This window comes from Scardinius erythrophthalmus (assembly GCF_964197995.2).
Source record: "Scardinius erythrophthalmus genome assembly, chromosome: 23".
Lineage (NCBI taxonomy): Eukaryota > Metazoa > Chordata > Actinopteri > Cypriniformes > Leuciscidae > Scardinius > Scardinius erythrophthalmus.
The window spans coordinates 31,562,780-31,583,450 of NC_138243.1; the positions used below are offsets into that span (position 1 = coordinate 31,562,780).

General features: G+C 36.9%; 3 protein-coding genes across 3 annotated transcripts in view; 1 reads left to right on the forward strand and 2 right to left on the reverse strand.

Annotated features, from left to right (window-relative positions):
• Positions 1-2,060, reverse strand: part of zdhhc8a (zDHHC palmitoyltransferase 8a) — a 29,731-nt gene extending 27,671 nt beyond the window's left edge. The window contains exon 1 of the mRNA XM_081353627.1: positions 1,801-2,060. Coding sequence (XP_081209753.1) covers positions 1,801-1,883 — 83 coding nt within the window. The 5' untranslated portion in view covers positions 1,884-2,060. The remainder of the gene's footprint in view (positions 1-1,800) is intronic.
• A 518-nt stretch (positions 2,061-2,578) lies between these two features.
• On the reverse strand, positions 2,579-17,101 carry LOC308683914 (ankyrin repeat and LEM domain-containing protein 2). The gene is made up of 12 exons (XM_081354786.1): positions 16,815-17,101; positions 15,300-15,614; positions 14,401-14,583; positions 11,209-11,396; positions 9,618-9,806; positions 8,781-8,903; positions 7,686-7,749; positions 7,343-7,527; positions 6,326-6,432; positions 5,492-5,947; positions 4,787-4,918; positions 2,579-3,214 (listed from the first exon to the last, which is right to left on the reverse strand). Exons 2-12 carry the CDS (start codon positions 15,595-15,597, stop codon positions 3,055-3,057), a joined length of 2,085 nt encoding a protein of 694 aa, XP_081210912.1. The 5' UTR covers positions 15,598-15,614; positions 16,815-17,101; the 3' UTR covers positions 2,579-3,054.
• Positions 17,102-20,020: 2,919 nt separating this feature from the next.
• LOC308684095 (B-cell receptor CD22-like) overlaps positions 20,021-20,671 on the forward strand; it is a 33,502-nt gene continuing 32,851 nt past the window's right edge. Inside the window, exon 1 of the mRNA XM_081355135.1 lies at positions 20,021-20,456. The gene's annotated coding sequence lies outside the window, so the exon portion shown is untranslated. The remainder of the gene's footprint in view (positions 20,457-20,671) is intronic.

Below are 20,671 nucleotides of genomic sequence, written 5' to 3' on the forward strand. Positions count from 1 at the left end.
TTCCAGTGTTATTTTAGTATCAGTCAGATACTATTATTGTTTTCATCATTGATAACAATCATAAATGTGTCTTGATCATCAAATCCTCATATTAGAGTGATTTCTGAAGGATCATGTGACACTGAAGACTGGAGTAATGATGCTGAACATTCAGCTTTGATCACAGGAATAAATTACACTTTACTAGATATTCACATAGAAAACAGCTGATTTACATTCTAATAATATTTTGTGATTTTTACTGTATTTTTACTTAAATAAATTCAGCTTTGATCACAGGAATAAATTACACTTTACTATATATATTCACATATTTGACATTGTAATGTCTTTGATACAAGCTGCTTCTGCTCACCAAGGCTGCATTTATTTGATGAGGAATGCAGGAAAAATAGTGAAATATTATTACAAACTCTTATTTATTCCAGCATCTGAACGGTTGGTGTGAAGCCCGTTCTGTGCAGATGACAGATGTGGTTTCTCTGAGCTTAAACTCGGAGTAACGGAGGTCACACGCCGGATGAACACCTCGATGTGTCCTGAACGGGGAATAAAACAGCACTGGGAGCAAATCCTAATCCCGAACTTCCCATCTGCTGGAGCCATCAGAGCTAAACGCACGAAACGCATGAAATCTGGGACAGACACGGTTTCAAAGGTCATTCCATAACTATCCAGCTCATCCACAACACCTGATCCAACCAGATCAGCCTTTCATTTCAGTGCATAAAGTGCTCGTTCTCAACATGCATTTGCATATAAAAAGTGCAGCAATGCAAAGTAAGAACCACAAGACTAGATATCTGAATCAACACGTACCAATGCTAAACGTTTAACAAACAAGTCTTCACTACTTCAGTGAGCTCATTGTTTCTGCCTTTAATTATTACATTGTTTAAATTAGTATATTTTTCGCTAACTGTGATTTTGTATATGTACATTTCTGAAATACATAACTAGTTCTGAGATCAGATCACTGTAAGCTGTAATGTGGACTCATGCACTTTCTGTAAAATTGCTTTGAAATGATATTGTGAAAAGCGCTACACTAATACATGAATTGAATGTTATAATGTTGTACATCAGTGCATAAGCAGTAGTTTGCAGTGGCTCACTGCCCTACTTTCAGTGCTGGGTTAAAACCACATCTCAGTGTGGAGTTCCTATACTGTGCTGTCCTGTTTAACATTAAACACAATACTAAATTAAACACTAATTAAGAAATAGCTTGTGGTTGTGCTGCTGCTTACCTGATAAACACGATTTCAGAAACTATAAAAACTCACAAGTCTCTTTAATCAACATGAACGCTGTGATGAAGACTGAACGAACATGAACACTGAAAAAGAGTGTCATGAAAGAATATCAGGAGTCCTTGTGTCTGTAAAAGTTAAAGGTAATGAAAAATAAAACTGTTTACGTGAATGGAGGAGGATTCCCAGCATGCAGTTCTGTGTTTAAAAGACGTCTAATAATGTCCAAAAGCAGCCAGACGTGTAGACTAGAACAAGGAGATTTAATAGACGACTAAACCATCGCCTGAGAATAGACTATCATCAGTTAGAGAACATGTCAAAGAAATGAAACCACACACCTTGTGATCACTGTTGAGTCACATGATGGAATATCATAAATCTCAGGTTATTTTGGCAAAAACGACATGTAACCAAATTCAAGGTTATTTTGGCTAGAAGTGTGTGACTCACAGCCGGACTATATCGGGTCTGTAGTTAATCTAGATGGTGAAATGATGACTATTGTGTGTGTGTGTGTGTGTGTGTGTGTGTGTGTGTGACTTACGTGAAGACGAAGAAGAGTGTGGATGAAGAGACCAGCAGAGCGGCAGCGGTGGACACTGGGATATAAGCGCTGCTCCTGCGCATCGTTCATCTGCAACATCCATCAATCAGCCCAACAATCACACACTCATCACATCAGACACACACTCATCACATCAGACACACACCAACATCATCATCAGCATCATCAGCAGCATCAGCATCAGTGTTTAAATCCTCAGTGTCTTGCTCCTGTCAGTTCAGTGTATTTATACTGGGGATGCTGAGAGGGCGGGGCTTGAGGGTAAGTGGGTGTGGCTTACAGAGGGAAGTACAGGGGTTGCTGAGTGGGAGGAGCAAAATGGCAGCGGGTGTGGCTTACAGAGGGCTGGGCTTGATGGTCAGTGGGTGTGGCTTACAGAGGGCTGGGCTTGATGGTCAGTGGGTGTGGCTTACAGAGGGCGGGGCTTGATGGTCAGTGGGTGTGGCTTACAGAGGGCAGGGCTTGGTGGTCAGTGGGTGTGGATTACAGAGGGAAGAACTGGGGTTTTAAGAGGGGGCGGGGCATAATGGCAGTGGGTGTGGCTTACAGAGGGCAGGGGATGAGGGTCAGTGGGTGTGTTTATTTATTTAATTGTTACATACAATTGTATTTATTTAAATCATATGTTTTTGTTTATTTAATTGTGCATTTACGTAACATTTTATTTATTTTAAGACATTTATTTTAATAAAATATATTAATTTAAATGCATTTTTATTCACTTATTTTTAATAATTTTTTTATTTTATTTATTTTTACATTTTTAAACTTTTATAAAACACAAATTAATTTGAGAAGTCATGTTAAATGATCTCTGATTTGGTAATTGATTTTCATGGTTTTTGTGTGATAATAGAAGCTGTTTACAGAAGCTGTACGGTGTGGCGCCCCCTGCTGGTGCAGAGGAATTAACACCTTTAATCCTGCAACACTCACAGGCACACGATCTCGTCATTCTGGACTCAGAAAACATACCAGCCCAACTGTTTTCTTAACAAGTCTTTATGTAACAAAGAAACACATTTCATTACATTATAATTATAAATTACAAATTAAATATGCATCATACTTCAGATGCAAACATTAATAACTCCAGCATGATAAAGGCAACACAACTGATGTGCAAACATATTCTTTAACTTGCATTAGTGTTTAGGGAGTAGTAAAACTCAGCTGTTATAAATGTGAATATAAGAGCTTGTAGAGTGCCAGAAGATGTCAGTGCACCTCTGGTTAAAGGCGAGTGCAGGATCTGCTGGGTGGACTGAACATGAACTGTCCTGGGTGAAAGTGACCGGCGCTCCTGAGCTTCGGCGAGACGGGTGACCGGTTCAGTGTGAAGGCCGATGGACTGCGACTCTCAGCGCCTCTGCTCGGGGAAGCTGACGGCCAGCTGGAAATCACACACAAGATTTCATTTCAATGCATTTTACAGAATACAAGTCGTCTTTTCATCATATGAAACATGCTGCAACTGTAATGCAATTAAACATCAAGCATGCGAAACGTGCAAACGTTCAGATTCATGCCGGATGAGATGAACGAAAGCCCAGTTTATTTGTGCAGATCATTTACAGAACTAAACTAAAATACCTGGTTATGATTTTGTAAACGTTTCAATGCAATTTTGACCCGGTGCCACTTATAGTCAGGTGCGACTTAACGTCCGTAAAATACGATAGATAAAAGTAAGAATATTTGAGAAAAGTTATTGTTGAAAAATCTTTTGATCCTCATATTTAAAAGGCAAAGACATGTTTTAGGTATAAAGGCCCAGTTAATACTGTGAACATTTTATATTATAAATATGTGTAAAATACTGTTTGGAAAATATATATTTTCTATTACATTACATCATTGCATTCTTTTCTACTCACTATAGGACGGTACTGTACGATTTTTTAGATTGCTTATTAATTTAAAATGTATTAATTTATTTTTAATCTACTTATTCATTTAAATATATTATTATTTTTGATTGTTTTATTTATTTATGTATATGCTTTTGCTTATTTCAGACCAATTCGATTAATTCGATTATTTTTTCTATTTGTCTATAATTTTTTTATTCATTTACAGATTTAAATAATGTTTTATTTATTTTATTATTTATTTGCTGAAATACGTTTTTCAGTTATTTAATACATTTTTAATTTTATTCAAGTTTATTTATTTATATCATGTTTTTATTTAATAAGTTTCTATCACAATGTCACTGTACTCTTTTCTCCTCTCTGTTGTACTGTACAGTTAATGTATAATTTATTTACATCAGGTTTCATTTATTCATTTTAAATCAAATGCTTATGTTTATTTAGACATTTGTTTAGTCACATCAAATTATATTTTTTCTTATCAATTTATTTTAATAAAATTTGGTAATTTATCTGAACCAATTATTTTATTATCTTTATTATTTATTGAAATTAATTTATTTTTTCATTTTATTTATTTAGTTTCTATAAGGGTAATTAATTGCATTATTTTCTACTTGCCATCATACTGTACTGTTAGAAATAATTTATGTAAATACAGTTTTATTTATTTTAATTCATTTATTCTAATCAAATTTATTTACTTAAATCATGTTTAATTTATTTTAATCCTATGTATTATTTTTTTATTTTAATGCATTTCTATGTAGTTTCAATTACATTATTTCACAGCATCGTACTGTTCAGCTGGATCGGATGTATTATTTATTATTATTCATGATTGTTTTAGTATTATTCATTATTTAAATACAATTATTCTATTATTCTAATAAATTTTATTTACTTAAATCATGTTTTTTTATTTTTAAATCCAATATTTTTGCTTATTTATTTAAATATTTATTTTTCATTTAAATCCATTTTTATTTATATTTAATAAAATGTATTTCTTAAGTTTAATCTTACTTTCTAATAAGTTATTTATTTTGACATTTTTCACACTGTTGCCCGTGGGCCGGGATAATCTCTACCTCCGTGTTTCCGATGAAGAATAGGACAGAACCCGGTTCCTCCATCGGGAGACGTTGGGGAGCGCGAGCGGGTCGACCTCCACGTCTCTCAGCGCCAGCAGAACCTCACTGTCCAGTTTAGTAGGAGAATCACTAGACAAAATAAAGCCAAAAGAATTAATAAAGAGCTACAGTCAAACCAACATGTATTCAGACTACTTCAACATTTCTCACATTATCAGTTTATTCGCTATAGTTTAGAGAATGGTAATAAAACATGAGCAGAACTCAGCTGATATTTGACTGGTTTTGTCCGTCCTTCTGTTAGACTGTCTCACACATGAATTATGTTGAATATCTGTCAGCTGTTAAATTTAACTACACAATTAGATAATACCAGTTTAGCTCAACCAATCACCAAGCAATGCTTCATTGTGTTCAGTCTGCGTGTAAAAAGAGCATTAGCAATTAAAGAAAACACACTTCAGCAAAACATGATCAGCTCAAAGTGTCCCAATCATTTCTGGTGCCGAATTTGTATAAATGTCACAGGTAGTCTCTGTATGAAGAATATTAGGGTATAATTTCACAGTTTACTTTATTTTGCTCTCCTCACTTACATTAATGAACTATAGTGTCCAGCACACACTAGTGAAAAAAACAAAAACAAAAGATATCTGGTGTCTGGTTTGCCTGTATGTTTTAATAATGTGTGTTATTCCTCACCCTAGGATATAGACGTCGGACCGGTGTCGCTCCACAGAGCCGGTGTCCCGATCCGCTGAGCTGCGAGTGGATTTAAACGAGGATCCCGAGTCGTCCGATGCGGATGAAGACGCTCTGTCATCATCATCTTCATCAGCGGTGAAGTATTCCTCAGAGCTGACACTGGATCCGTCATCTGCTTCATCACGTCTGATCATGTGATTCGCGGAGAGCAACACCTTCTCGAACTCCTGCATGAGGTCACAGACCGGGAACCGTCGGGATCCTTCAGGATCTTCTGCCGGATTAAGACTCAAGCGTGATGTCCGGGGAGCGTCTGCACGGATCAGGCGGTCCTCTGTGACCCTCAGGTGCTCGTCCAGCATCTGCAACCCTTCCCTGCTGGACAGGTCAGTGAAGCACTGGAGGAAATCCCAGTCCTCGGCCCACGGGTATCCCATCTCATGAGCCAGCTCTCTGTGGACGGACACATCACATGAGGAATGCTGAAGAATGACTGTCTGAACTGAACAGTTTTAGGAGCACAGGATGAAAATGTAAGAAAATACTCCTTAAATCAAACCTGCAACGCTGTTACTCACATTTCCCCCATTTTCACTGTATTACTGACAAATGTCTTGGTAATAAATAGACTTAACGTACAGATATTACAATGTGCAGTTTTATCTTAAAGGTGCAGTGTGTAAGTTTTAGCGCATCTAGTGGTGAGGTTGTGAACTGCACCCAACAGAAGTTACGGTGGCCGACAGGAAGTGATGTCGCCTGAGACAGCAGAGAGTAGCCAGTTAAACAATGACGTTTCTTTACAAAGATAAATTAAGAAATTAGGTTTACCTGCCCACTCGCTCCGCTCCCCGCTGCGAATCCGACTTCAGGATATGATGGAAGTATCCGGCTCGATCCCGAGGAGGCGTTTTCCACAGTCGGTGAAACTCCTCCGCCTGCAGCAAAACATCTCACTTTTAATTGGATTTGCTAATATGTTTTTGTTTTGCTGTTTTGCTTGACTGGATTATGTGTTTGTTTACGTTCTGTTGTTTCTTGTCTCTCTTATTCATTCAAAGCAACTTTGTTTTTCTGAAAGGCATTATATAAAAAATATTTAATTAATTATTTAATTATTAATAAATTATTACTATTACTACAATTATTTTTTTATAATTTGTGTGCCAAGAGAAATTGTATTTATATATTTTTTTTAAATAATAATTTTTAAAAAATATAATAATAATTAATAATGCTTCTTTGTAATAATAATAATAATAATAATAATAATGTTATTACTACTACTACAATTATTAAATAAATAACAAATGATAAAACAGATAAATAATAAATAAATGTTTTCTAAATTCAAATATAAATAAAATTTTATTAATTTAAAATAGTTAATTATTAAAATGTATGTGAAAACAGAAACTGTAATAATAATTTTTATAACAATAATTGTATTTTTAAATATCATTATAATGCTTGTTTGTGATAATAATAATAATAGCAAAATAAAAAGTAATGTTATTATTTCAAAAGTGTCATTAGTAAAAGTAGTGGTTTTATAATTTGTTTGCCCACAGAAATTGTAATTACAATAATTTTAATAATAATAATTAAAGTATACATTTTAATAATAATAATTTACAAATATGCTTGTTTGTATTAATATATATATATATATATATATATATATTTTTTTTTTTTTACAATTATTGTAATAATCATTAAAGTTATTATTATAATTTCTGTTGGCACACATTTATACAATTCCAAATGAGATTCAAAGAGGTAAAGCACCATTAAAAACATAAAATGTAAAAATGTTTCCAAACTTCTGACAGGCACTGTATGAACTACCTTTGATGAATTCAGAGGCCCAACGAAAGCCTTGATGATCTTTGTTGGGTTTGTGGGGCTGTCCATCATCCGGTCGGGCCTGTAGAAGCGGTCACATGACTCCGGTGAGCCGGGACACCAGGGAACGCTGATCTCCGGAGGCAGTGTGTTATCAGCGGCCCGCAGCAGAGGCACATAGAACCTGTCTGTGAAACACACACACACCAAACCCAGCGGTGAAACACACCTGATCACACACACCAAACCCAGCGGTGAAACACACCTGATCACACACACCAAACCCAGTGGTGAAACACACCTGATCACACACTGACACAACTAGAGAAGAACAGCGGACACCGACCTTCCAGATATTCCCGGATCTTCTGCTTCACTTCCTTACTTCTGTTCCTCCGCTCACAGATCATCTGCAGAATGAACACCAGTGATTATTTCACATATTACACGTTTTATTTGTTTATTTATACGTTTATTTATAAAGGGACTAGTGCTGGGCAACGAGTAATCACAGTTAATCGCATCCAAAATAAAAGTTTGTGTTTACCGAAGTACACAAAAGCGGAAGTTCAAAGACAATGTGTGTCCCTGGACCACAAAACCTATGAGTCAAAATTATTGATTTTTCTTTTATGCCAAAAATTATTAGGATATTCAGTAAAGATCATGTTCTATGAAGATATTTAGTAAATGTGAGTGAGTGCAGCACAATCGTGACCATAAATGAACAACTTTAAAGGCAATTTAATTTTCGTTAATTTGCAAAACGTAAATGTATGAAACTTATCCAAGATTATTATGACGATGATTACTATTAATTAACTGAAGTTATGATAATAAATTACTTTATTTGAATGTATTTTTATCCCCCGGGATGACAGAAACCGGTTCATCGAAACGAACTGTCCGAGAGAACCGGACTTCCCATCACTACACCTGAGCTCCGCCCACAAATAAACTGTAATAATAATCATTTTAATAACAATAATTTATAAAGATAAAAATTCTGGTTTGTGATAATAATAATAGCAAAATAATAACTGATGTTTATTTTAAAAAAATGTCTTTATTAAAAGTAGTGGTATTATAATTTGTGATAATTGTAATTACAATAATTTTAATAATATTAATTTAAGTAAACATATATAACATTACTACTACTACTACTACTAATTTATTATTATGCTTGTTTGTAATAATAATATTTTGTAATTATTAATTACTATTATTAAAATGTATGTGCAAACAGAAACTGTTGCAATAATAATTTATTTTTTAAGATAGTAATAAATATAGTAATGATTGTCAGTAATAATAATAATGATGTTATTGTATATATAGTAATAATAATAATAATTAATATTATTATTTCGAATCATAATAATAATAATAGTAAAATAAAAATGTAATTAAATTTTAAGTCATGTTTGTAGTTCCTTACGCTGGACGGCTGCTGGTCGTACTTGTTCCTGCAGTGTTTGTCCACGCACGGATGTGAACACAGAACGTCCACCACTTCTGGACAGCCGAACTTGCAGGCGAAGTGGAGCGGCGTCTCGTTGCTCTGAGGAACATCACATCTCAGACAGTTATTATATATTATTAGTTATTAGTTATAGGGTTCCCACACCTCGGAAAACTTCAAATTCAAGGACCTTTCAAGGACTTAATGTGGAGACACACTTATTGTGTCCAACAACAAACGTTGAGGTTCCATCGCAGTAGTTTAGTGCGCGTGAACATCATGGCAACGTACAGCACACAGTACCTCACGCGGGAAACACTGAACGCAACGCGTAATCTATTTATCAAAAGTGAAATGTTGAGAAGATATGAATATGAGTACGGGTGGATATGTATGCAGAGATTGTATATGTACATACGGGATTGTTATTGTTTTATATTTTTTATGTATATTGTTATGTTGTGCTGCTGTTCTTGTGTGTGGTGTGTAGTGAAGCCAAAGACACATTTCCACTTGTGGACAATATAGGAACTAAACTAAAACTGTGTGCATGTGTGTATGCATGTGTGTGTGTGCATGTGTGTATGTATGTGTGTGTGTCTGTGTGCATATGTGTATGTGTGTGTGTGTGTGTGTGTGTGTGTGTGTGCATATGTGCATGTGTGTATGTGTGCGTGTGTGCATGTGTGTGTGTGCGCATGTGTGTGCATGTGCATGTGTGTGTATGTGTGCATGTGTGTGTATGTGTGTGCATGTGTGCATGTGTGTGTGCGTGCATGTGTGTGTGCGTGCATGTGTGTGTGTGGTACTCACGGCTTTGTCAGGCGTGTTGAGGTAGAGGTCGACGATGTACCGGATGCGCTGCCACAGCATGAGCTCCTGGTCGTGAGGATACATGAGTCTCATGAACTCCGGGTCCTCCAGCGTCTCCAAGACCAGACGAGCAATTCCAGCCTGGTTCTCTTTCGCTGCGACGTGCAAGACATTATATCTGCATCCCTCCTGGACAAACCACAGCAAACACACTGGACTCGATGCATGGAATTAAAGAGGACCTGTTAGTGTTGATATTTCGATATGTATCCATTCATACAGGAACTTCCAGGACTTTTCCAGCACTACTTTTTCGGTTTTCAAGGACTACAATCAGAGATCTCACTTATCAAACAATATCTTTATTATCTTTCAAATTCTAAAAAATATAAATAGATAAAGGAAAATAAGCTAATAAAACAAAATGGTAGTACAAATAAAGTGCAGCACATGCAATGACTGGTGACTTTGAGAAAGGAAATATCCTTTCAAATATCCATAACAAAGAAATCACTTTCCTTATTCAAACTGTTTTTCCCCCAATGAATATATGATTGACCTGAAGAATGAAAGCTGTACAAGTATAATGTATAATTATAAAGTATAATGTACATCCAGCATACAAAATTATGTCAAAAAATGCCCGTCTTATTGAGTATTCAGATAAATAAAGTATCTGAAAACGGCGGAAGGTTTATTAGGCTGCTGTCACTTTAAGAGCGAATTCACAGATCCAATATATTTAAAACGGAAAAATATAAAGTATAAAGCAATATATATAATTTTCCCTCAACTGTTTAACTGTTCTCAACTGTTAAAGTTAACTTTTGGAAGTTAAACAGTTGAGAGAAAACGCATGTTGTGTGTCAGTATATTGGATCCGTGCATTCGCTCTTAAAGGGACAGTAGCCTAATAAACCTGCTGCCGTCTGTCATGTTAATCAAGGAACAGAAGAAAGAGAAAATCACTCGCTGCTCTTGACTGAATAACTTTTGTAACTTTAATTGTAAGCATTATTCTGTATTTAATTTTCTGTTATTTTAAAGTTGATTACTTTCATTCCTGTAGAAGGTATCTACAGAAAATGGTATCAAATATCAATATATTTCAAGGAATCGTATCGAAATTGGATATTCCAGTATCGTGACAGCACTAGGACCTATTCTGCCCTTGCAAAATCCTGTTTTCAGGCTCTACTAGAGCAGGTTTTCCTGCTTGAATGTTGATTATTCTCCTCATATTCTCCATTGTTGTGGCTCCTCTCTTCCCAGTCTGTCAGTAACGCTCTGTTTAGTTCCTGTCTCTATGAAGCTCCTCCTTCTGAAAAGCACACTGTGCTCTGATTGGTCGGCTGGAGCAGTGTGTTGTGATTGGTCGAGCGCTTCGAGTGTGTTTGGGAAATGTTCCGCCTCTCACCATAACCACCAGTTTAACACACTACTAACTAACTCAACCAGAATACAGTATATTCACACAGAAAACACTGTATTTGACAGTTTTTACTATATTTTTGATTAAAAAAATGCAGCATTTGTGAGACTTTCAAAAACAAATCTTAACAACCCCAAAGCTTTCTAGATCAAATCCCACCTGCACAATAGTGGGATTGTCACCGGATCCGATGAGATATCTTGGGTTTCCCCAGACGAGCTCTCTGAAGGTCTCCTCATCTCCTCTCTCCACGGCTTTGCGAAGCTTCGCCGTCAGATCTTGTGTTCGTGGACTCCTGAACTCATTGGCCTTCTCCATGTTCGTAGGATCTGCATTCATCAACCACTCTGCACAAACACACATGATGATCAAAACCCACATCATCTTTACCACTTTAGATATGAGCTAGAGCTGCACGATTCTGGGTAAATTGAGAATAACGATTTTTTTGGTTTCAAATAGAGATCACGATTCTCCCACGATACTGAATAGCTGCTTAACAAAATATAATTTACTAAAGGTTCTGACAAAATGTAAATTGCTGCTGTCTATTAAAAAAGTTTAATTAATTAGAAAAAATTATTTTTAAAAAATCGGGTTGAGTTAATGATTCAGTGTTCACTTGTTTCATTACTGGATGAATCAGCGTTTTTGAACAAATCTCTTTAGTGAATGATTCAATGACTCTTATTAAGACTTCACTTGATTCATTACTGGATGAATCAGCGTTTCTGAACAAATCTCTCGAATGAATGATTCAATGACTCACTCATTAAGACTTCACTTGCTTCATTAATGGATGAATCAGCGTTTTTGAACTAATCTCTTGAGTGACTGATTCAATGACTCACTCATTAAGACTTCACTTGCTTCATTACTGGATGAATCAGCGTTTCTGAACAAATCTCTTGAGTGACTGATTCAATGACTCACTCATTAAGACTTCACTTGCTTCATTACTGGATGAATCAGCGTTTTTGAGCAAATCTCGAATAAATGATTCAATGACTCGCTCATAAAGACTTCACTTGCTCCATTACTGGATGAATCAGCGTTTTTGAGCAAATCTCTTGAATAAATGAATCAATGACTCACTCATAACGACTTCACTTGCTTCATTAATGGATGAATCAGCGTTTTTGAACTAATCTCTTGAGTGACTGATTCAATGACTCACTCATAACGACTTCACTTGCTTCATTACTGGATGAATCAGCGTTTTTGAGAAAATCTCTTGAATAAATGAATCAATGACTCACTCATAACGACTTCACTTGCTTCATTAATGGATGAATCAGCGTTTTTGAACTAATCTCTTGAGTGACTGATTCAATGACTCACTCATTAAGACTTCACTTGCTTCATTACTGGATGAATCAGCGTTTTTGAGCAAATCTCTTGAATAAATGAATCAATGACTCACTCATAACGACTTCACTTGCTTCATTACTGGATGAATCAGCGTTTTTGAGAAAATCTCTTGAATAAATGAATCAATGACTTACTCATAACGACTTCACTTGCTTCATTAATGGATGAATCCGCGTTTTTGAACTAATCTCTTGAGTGACTGATTCAATGACTCACTCATAACGACTTCACTTGCTTCATTACTGGATGAATCAGCGTTTCTGAACAAATCTCTCGAATGAATGATTCAATGACTCACTCATTAAGACTTCACTTGCTTCATTAATGGATGAATCAGCGTTTTTGAACTAATCTCTTGAGTGACTGATTCAATGACTCACTCATTAAGACTTCACTTGCTTCATTACTGGATGAATCAGCGTTTCTGAACAAATCTCTTGAGTGACTGATTCAATGACTCACTCATTAAGACTTCACTTGCTTCATTACTGGATGAATCAGCGTTTTTGAGCAAATCTCGAATAAATAATTCAATGACTCGCTCATAAAGACTTCACTTGCTCCATTACTGGATGAATCAGCGTTTTTGAGCAAATCTCTTGAATAAATGAATCAATGACTCACTCATAACGACTTCACTTGCTTCATTAATGGATGAATCAGCGTTTTTGAACTAATCTCTTGAGTGACTGATTCAATGACTCACTCATAACGACTTCACTTACTTCATTACTGGATGAATCAGCGTTTTTGAGAAAATCTCTTGAATAAATGAATCAATGACTCACTCATAACGACTTCACTTGCTTCATTAATGGATGAATCAGCGTTTTTGAACTAATCTCTTGAGTGACTGATTCAATGACTCACTCATTAAGACTTCACTTGCTTCATTACTGGATGAATCAGCGTTTTTGAGCAAATCTCTTGAATAAATGAATCAATGACTCACTCATAACGACTTCACTTGCTTCATTACTGGATGAATCAGCGTTTTTGAGAAAATCTCTTGAATAAATGAATCAATGACTTACTCATAACGACTTCACTTGCTTCATTAATGGATGAATCCGCGTTTTTGAACTAATCTCTTGAGTGACTGATTCAATGACTCACTCATAACGACTTCACTTGCTTCATTACTGGATGAATCAGCGTTTCTGAACAAATCTCTCGAATGAATGATTCAATGACTCACTCATTAAGACTTCACTTGCTTCATTAATGGATGAATCAGCGTTTTTGAACTAATCTCTTGAGTGACTGATTCAATGACTCACTCATTAAGACTTCACTTGCTTCATTACTGGATGAATCAGCGTTTCTGAACAAATCTCTTGAGTGACTGATTCAATGACTCACTCATTAAGACTTCACTTGCTTCATTACTGGATGAATCAGCGTTTTTGAGCAAATCTCTTGAATAAATGAATCTATGACTCACTCATAACGACTTCACTTGCTTCATTAATGGATGAATCAGCGTTTTTGAGCAAATCTCTTGAATAAATGAATCTATGACTCACTCAAAACGACTTCACTTGCCTCATTAATAGATGAATCCGCGTATTTGAACTAATCTCTTGAGTGACTGATTCAAGGACTCACTCATTAAGACTTCACTTGCTTCATTACTGGATGAATCAGCGTTTTTGAACAAATCTTTTTTAAATTAATGATTCAATGACAAATACATGTTTTAACAGTCACTTGTCGCCACCTACTGGTGTAATGATGTAAATGATACAATTGTTATTTTAAGAATCAAGCTTCTTTCAAAAGGTGGTTTACTCTATTTTGTACATATATGCTATTTTACAAATACGTAACTGTCTAAGTATAGACATATATATATATATATATATATATATATATATATATATATATATATATGTCTATATTTTATATAATAAGTTTGAATCAGGATTGCAATCTTTTGATGATTAATCGTGCAGCTGTAATGTAAACGGTGGGGCTCACCAGTGACGGACACAGCGCTGGGTTTCTCCGGAGAGGGTTTGTGTGGCGACGCGCCTCCTTCACAGAAACCTTTAGCGAAGTTCTCGGCGTCTTCTTTACTAGCGAAGGCTTTGAATCGAGCGCCTTTCAGCTTCATCACGGCCTTCAGCGCCTTCGTCTTATCAGCGTACACATGCGGCGAGCCTGTTATTGATCACAGCATCAACACTGGTTATGATCAGCACAATTTCACATTTCTCAGTAACAGTGAAATATATCAAAAACAGTCACACTTTACACTTTAGGGCTGTGACATGATTAATCACATCCAAAATAAAAGTTTGTGTTTACATAATATACAGTATGTGTGTGTACTGTGTGTAATTACACACAGGCGTAAACATTTATAATTATATTGTATAAATAAATATATAGTATATACATGCATTCGTTTGTATTTATATATAGCCGTAACGCGTCTGGAATTGGATTGGATTAAACCCGCCAATAGCACGCCAGGTGGATAAGCCAGTTTGTGATTGGTTCCCGCAAATTTCAAATCAAATCGGCGGCAGATCAGGATGGGTTTACCCAGTCTAATAAACACTAGTTATGATTAAACATTCTGTATATCAGTGTCAGTGTTTCTGAACTCCTGAAACGCCTCCACTGTAGTCTTGAGTTTCTCCCGGGAACGAACACGTCACAATATTCCTCATTATAATAATTAATACGCAGAATAAAGGGGCGGGCCTGGTTGAGTTAGTTAGTAGTGTGTTAAACTGGCGGTTATGGTAAGAGCCGGACATTTCCCAAACACACTCGAAGCGCTCGACCAATCACAACACACTGCTCTAGCCGACCAATAGTAGAGCCTGAAAACAAGACTAATTAAACAAGAATGATGATTAAACACAGACCATCATCCAGCTGAGGACACACGCCGTAATAAACAGATGGACTTTCCGTGGACGTTTGAGCGTCATGATTCGTTTCCTCTCGGTTTTCGGTCTCGCTGATTGGCTCTTCGACAGGATCTGAACTCCCAGAATGCACCACGGCCACATCACTGCCCTCCAGGAGAGCTCGAGCCAGCTTCTTCTCGAAGATGCTGCGGGTGGTGGCTGTTATCGGGCCACACTTGAGTCCGGCGCTGATGATCTGCTCTCTCAGCTGATCTGAGGTCAGTGTCTGAAGCCTCTCCAGGACTGCCTCCATAGTTCACGACCTTTGACCTGAAACAGAGGTTGAACAGGCTGAATAAGATGGAGTTTTAAAGGAGAACTCTGGTCAATTTTAACATTGAGCTCATTTTTTTGTACATTTGGAGTGCTGTCAATACAGAGAACAACGACAAAAATCAGTGTTGCCTACACCGAGTTATTCTATTTTTAAAATTTGCACCCTGTTGACTTCAATGGGGCAAGTACTAAACCTGCTTTTAGGCTCTTAACATCCTTGATGTGTCATTACAAGTGCACAGAAAATGTGAGTGATTCCTTCTGAGTGAACACGAGTGAATCTGACTGCGGTAGATGTGAAAGATATGAATAAAAATGATGTTATTTAAGCCAGCGCTCATACCTGTGTTTACATCCTGTTTTTCGGTTGAAGTCTATAGTAATCGATTGCCGAGTTCACGCGCGTGATCATAGGTAACTAAACCTATGCACGTGAACTCGGCAATCGACTACTTTGGACTTCAACTTGTAGGCAACACCGATTTTTGTCGTTGTTCTCTGTATTGACAGCACTCCAAATGTACAAAAAAATGAGCTCAATGGTAAAATTGACCGGAGTTCTCCTTTAATAGTGTGACTGATGTAAACGTCATGAGTCTCTCATGTGTCACTGTTTAACTTCACATTATGAGCTTCTATTAATAACCGAATAAACTTTCCATCAGTCACTGAACTTGAACATGTTTAATACAACAAACAGATCAAACATCAGACCTGTGCGAGATTTAAAAACTGAAATCAGTTGAAATCATCTTGTCTTGACATAAATGTGACAATTTTCCCCATTTTTGACACACACACACACACACACACACACACACACACACACACACACACACACACACACTCTCTCTCTCTCTCTCTCTCTCTCACACACACACACACACTCTCTCTCTCTCTCTCTCATTCACACATACACATACACACGCACTCTCTCTCTCTCTCTCATTCACAAATACATACACACACACACACACTCACTCTCTCTCACTCTCTCTCTCTATCACACACACACACACACACACACACACACACACACACACACACACATACTGTACATACACACACCCGAATAAACTTTCCATTAGTCACTGAACTTGAACATTTTTAATAAAACAAACAGGCTTGAATACACGCATGTCATCCAATTTTATATGTGTATTAAACAATAAACAACACGAAAAAAATATTTACCAGTCTATTTTCAACCGATGATTGACAGAATCGTCTGATATTAATCCAGGACACGAACCGAAATAAATGTACGTCACTGACAAAACGCGTCCACAGAACTGAACAAACTCATCTGGATGATCGCAAATCCTCCCGAACCCCGAAGGAAACGGTAATGAAAACATACTGATGATATATAAGAATCATTGTGTTTTTTATTTGACAAACTGAAGTGAAGTTATTGCGAGCCCGAGGCGTGCCAGTGTGACCCAGCAGAGGGCGTCACTGCGCATGTGCCAGTGTGATCCAGCAGAGGGCGTCACTGCGCATGTGCCAGTGTGATCCAGCAGAGGGCGTCACTGCGCATGTGCTAGTGTGATCCAGCAGAGGGCGTCACTGCGCATGTGCCAGTGTGATCCAGCAGAGGGCGTCACTGCGCATGTGCCAGTGTGATCCAGCAGAGGGCGTCACTGCGCATGTGCCAGTGTGATCCAGCAGAGGGCGTCACTGCGCATGTGCCAGTGTGATCCAGCAGAGGGCGTCACTGCGCATGTGCCAGTGTGATCCAGCAGAGGGCGTCACTGCGCATGTGCCAGTGTAATCCAGCAGAGGGCGTCACTTTACAGTTATTTAAGTGCCTTTCGATCTGATTATGTGCATTTTAAGTGTATAAACGGATAAAAATATATGATTGTACATTGTTTAATACATCCATGTGCTGCTAGTCAGACTTAGGCCTACTACATAACTAAAAAAGGACACTAAATGTACTTATTTATTTGTTTGTTTGAAATATATATAATATAATGTATTGTCTTTCTTTTTATGGTGTTGATTTATTCTTAATGAATATGTTATGTTGTTACATTGGTGAAAACTTGACAGAGATAAAGTGAGGTTACTTGTTTGCCATTAATCTGCACAAAACACTAATTTTAAAATAATATAATCTTATAGTGTTTTCATTTTAATGTGTTTTTTAAATGTGTTTCCATGTTCATGGTTTATTTGTAACCTTTTATTTTGTTGTCAGTGTTGTGTTGAGAGAGGCACTGGTTTCAGTGGTAAAACTGCTTGTTTGATCATGACCTTACAGAGTTTGAGTATGAAGAATAAAATTAACTAGAAAGTAAAGTTCGTTTGGACAAACTATTATGTTGGCTTGACAAAGCGATGTCTGAAAGTTACAGTTACTGAAAGTTTTGTTTGCATGTTGGTTGCAGATTTTAATACACCAATAGCATGAATTAGCATGTTGCTAGCATGTTTTAGCACATTGCTAGCATGAATTATCAAGTTGCTAGCATGTGTTAACACATTGCTACCATGAATTAACATATTATTAGTATTATAAGCATGTTTTAACGCATTGCTAGTATTTTTTTATCATGTTTCTAGTATGATTTAGCACATTGTTGGCATGATTTATTACATTGGTAGCATTTTTAGCATGCTACTAGCATGATTAGCAAGTTGTAAGTTGTAGTAAGTTGTTAACATGTTTTAACATGTTTATAGCACGTTTAGCATGTTTCTAGCTAGATTTAACACGTTGCTAGTATTAGATAACATGTTGCTTGCTTGAAGTGGCACATTGCTAGCATGTTTTATTTTATGTTGGTAGAAAGAATTAGCATGTTGCTAGCATGAATTATGATTAGCATGAATTAGCACATTGCTAGCATGAATTAGCATGTTGTTAAGATAAATTAACACGTTATTAGCATGTTTTAACAGGTTGATAGTATGTTTTAGAACATTGTTGCCATTATTTATCACATTACTAACATTTTTAGCATGCTACTAGCATGATCAGCACATTGCTAGCATGAATTGGTATGTTGCTAACATGTTTTAACAGGTTTTATTAAGTTTGTAACGATTTGACATGTTGCTAGCATTAGATAACATGTTGCTTGCTTGAATTGGTACATTACTAGCATGTTTTTATTTAAGCATGTCGCTAGAATGAATTAGTATGTTGATACCAATTATTAGCACATTGCTAACTTGAATAAGCATGTTGCTAGCGTGTTGTCGTAGGATAGTTGTCAAGCTTTGCTAGTGTTAGACAGACAATGGCATCACATTAATAGTGTCTGTTTAAAAATGCTAATTTCTTTTAAATTATAAACACTCAGAAATATATGCATATGAATGATTTGAATGGCTTTTGAGTTTTAAATACACTTTTCTTCTTTTGCTGATTTTTATTAACTGTAATGTCAAAGCCATTCTTCATGGAGATAGTCATTATTTTCCAATCAGACATCAAACGAAGGAAAAGGGCCGTGGAAAATAGAATTAATTTGATCCACATCCTGTTACTTTCAGACGGATGGAACGCACTGAATATAAAGACTATTACACTCTTCATAATTAGTCCTGGATATGAATTTCAAATAACATTAATAAGAGACTCTGTGCTCACTGTAAATCCACATTATGATTCAGCCTGTGCGGAATATATTACCGCGACGTTTAATTAAAGCTTAGATGTAATAATTTCTCTGTGAATTCAGCTTAGTCTGACTCTCCTCTTCCCAAAAACATGAATATCAATTTATACTCATAAACCTTCATGTCTTCACTGCGAAAAAATATATTGAACAATTTTACTGACGTTGGCCAAGAGAAAACAGAAGAGATGTTGTCACTGTGGGGTAAGTTGTCACAAAAGAAACAGGCTTTTTAGCCAAACTGAAACAATTATGAAAGACAGAACTGTTGTTGAGCATGCAGGACATTCAGCCAACGTGTGTGTATGACGATTCATGAAATACAGAATTATTTATGAAAAACATTAACTATAAAAACATCAAAACTGTTCGAAATTGAAACCAGTTGAATTAATCTTGTCTTGAGATAATTGTAAAAATTTGCCCTATTTTGACACACACACACACACACACACACACACACACACACACACACACACACACACACACACACACACACACACACAACACACACACACACACACACACACACACACACACACACACACACACACACACACACACACACACACACACACACACACACACACACACACACACTCAAAATTAGAAGTAATAAGAAACGCACATGACGCCACTGCGCCTTTAAGATTTTTCGCGTCATTCTCCGCCCCGCCCCCTGTCACCACTGATTGGTCCGAACACACAGCGTCTGTACGCTGATTGGCCGAGGTTCCGTTAGCGGAGTGGTCCAGCGTCGCGTCGCGTGTGTGTGAGATCAGAAGATGCAGAAGCTGAGGAGAGTTTCGGCTCGCGCTCATCCGCTGTTACACTCAAACTCACTTTATAAACAAGAAAACTTTCTCTGTTTGGGATTTTTATAATACAGTCACTGAATAATGATCGCCATCAAAGATCAGTTGGAGTTGATTTTCCACCGATGATTTGTGTGTATCGGACAGTCGCTGATGAACCGTGAAGCCGGTGCATTTACAGAAGAATATTCTTCATCTTCATCTTCATCTTCATCATAAGATGATCTTCAGCCGGATCACACTGAACTACTGGAGGGACTCGCGGGGATTTAAACCGCTGATGGAGGGTCTGATCGCACTGATGGATTCATGATCACACACACACACACACACACACACACACACACACACACACACACATGCTGAACACTGGATTTAAAGCTGTTTAGGTGTAAATGGTTGTGAGTCCACTCTGTCTGTCAGGCTTGGGTGTGATGGACACTGTGTTGATGTCATGTGACTGACGTGTGCGGCGCTTGAGTTGGAGCCGCCTCTCTTCACTCACACTCACACACACACACACACACACACACACACACACACACACACACATCACTTCACTCACTATACACACACACACCACACACACACACACAAAAACAAT

What these genes read in the sequence shown, in the direction of transcription:
- LOC308683914 (XM_081354786.1), bottom strand. Translation starts at nt 15,597, where the DNA reads ATGGAGGCAGTCCTGGAGAGGCTTCAGACACTGACCTCAGATCAGCTG. An exon ending in ACGACCAGCAGCCGTCCAGC is followed by an intron (nt 7,750 to 8,780) that starts GTAAGGAACTAC and finishes TTCATTCTGCAG; the next exon opens with ATGATCTGTGAGCGGAGGAA. An exon ending in GGAGCGGAGCGAGTGGGCAG is followed by an intron (nt 5,948 to 6,325) that starts GTAAACCTAATT and finishes GTCCGTCCACAG; the next exon opens with AGAGCTGGCTCATGAGATGG.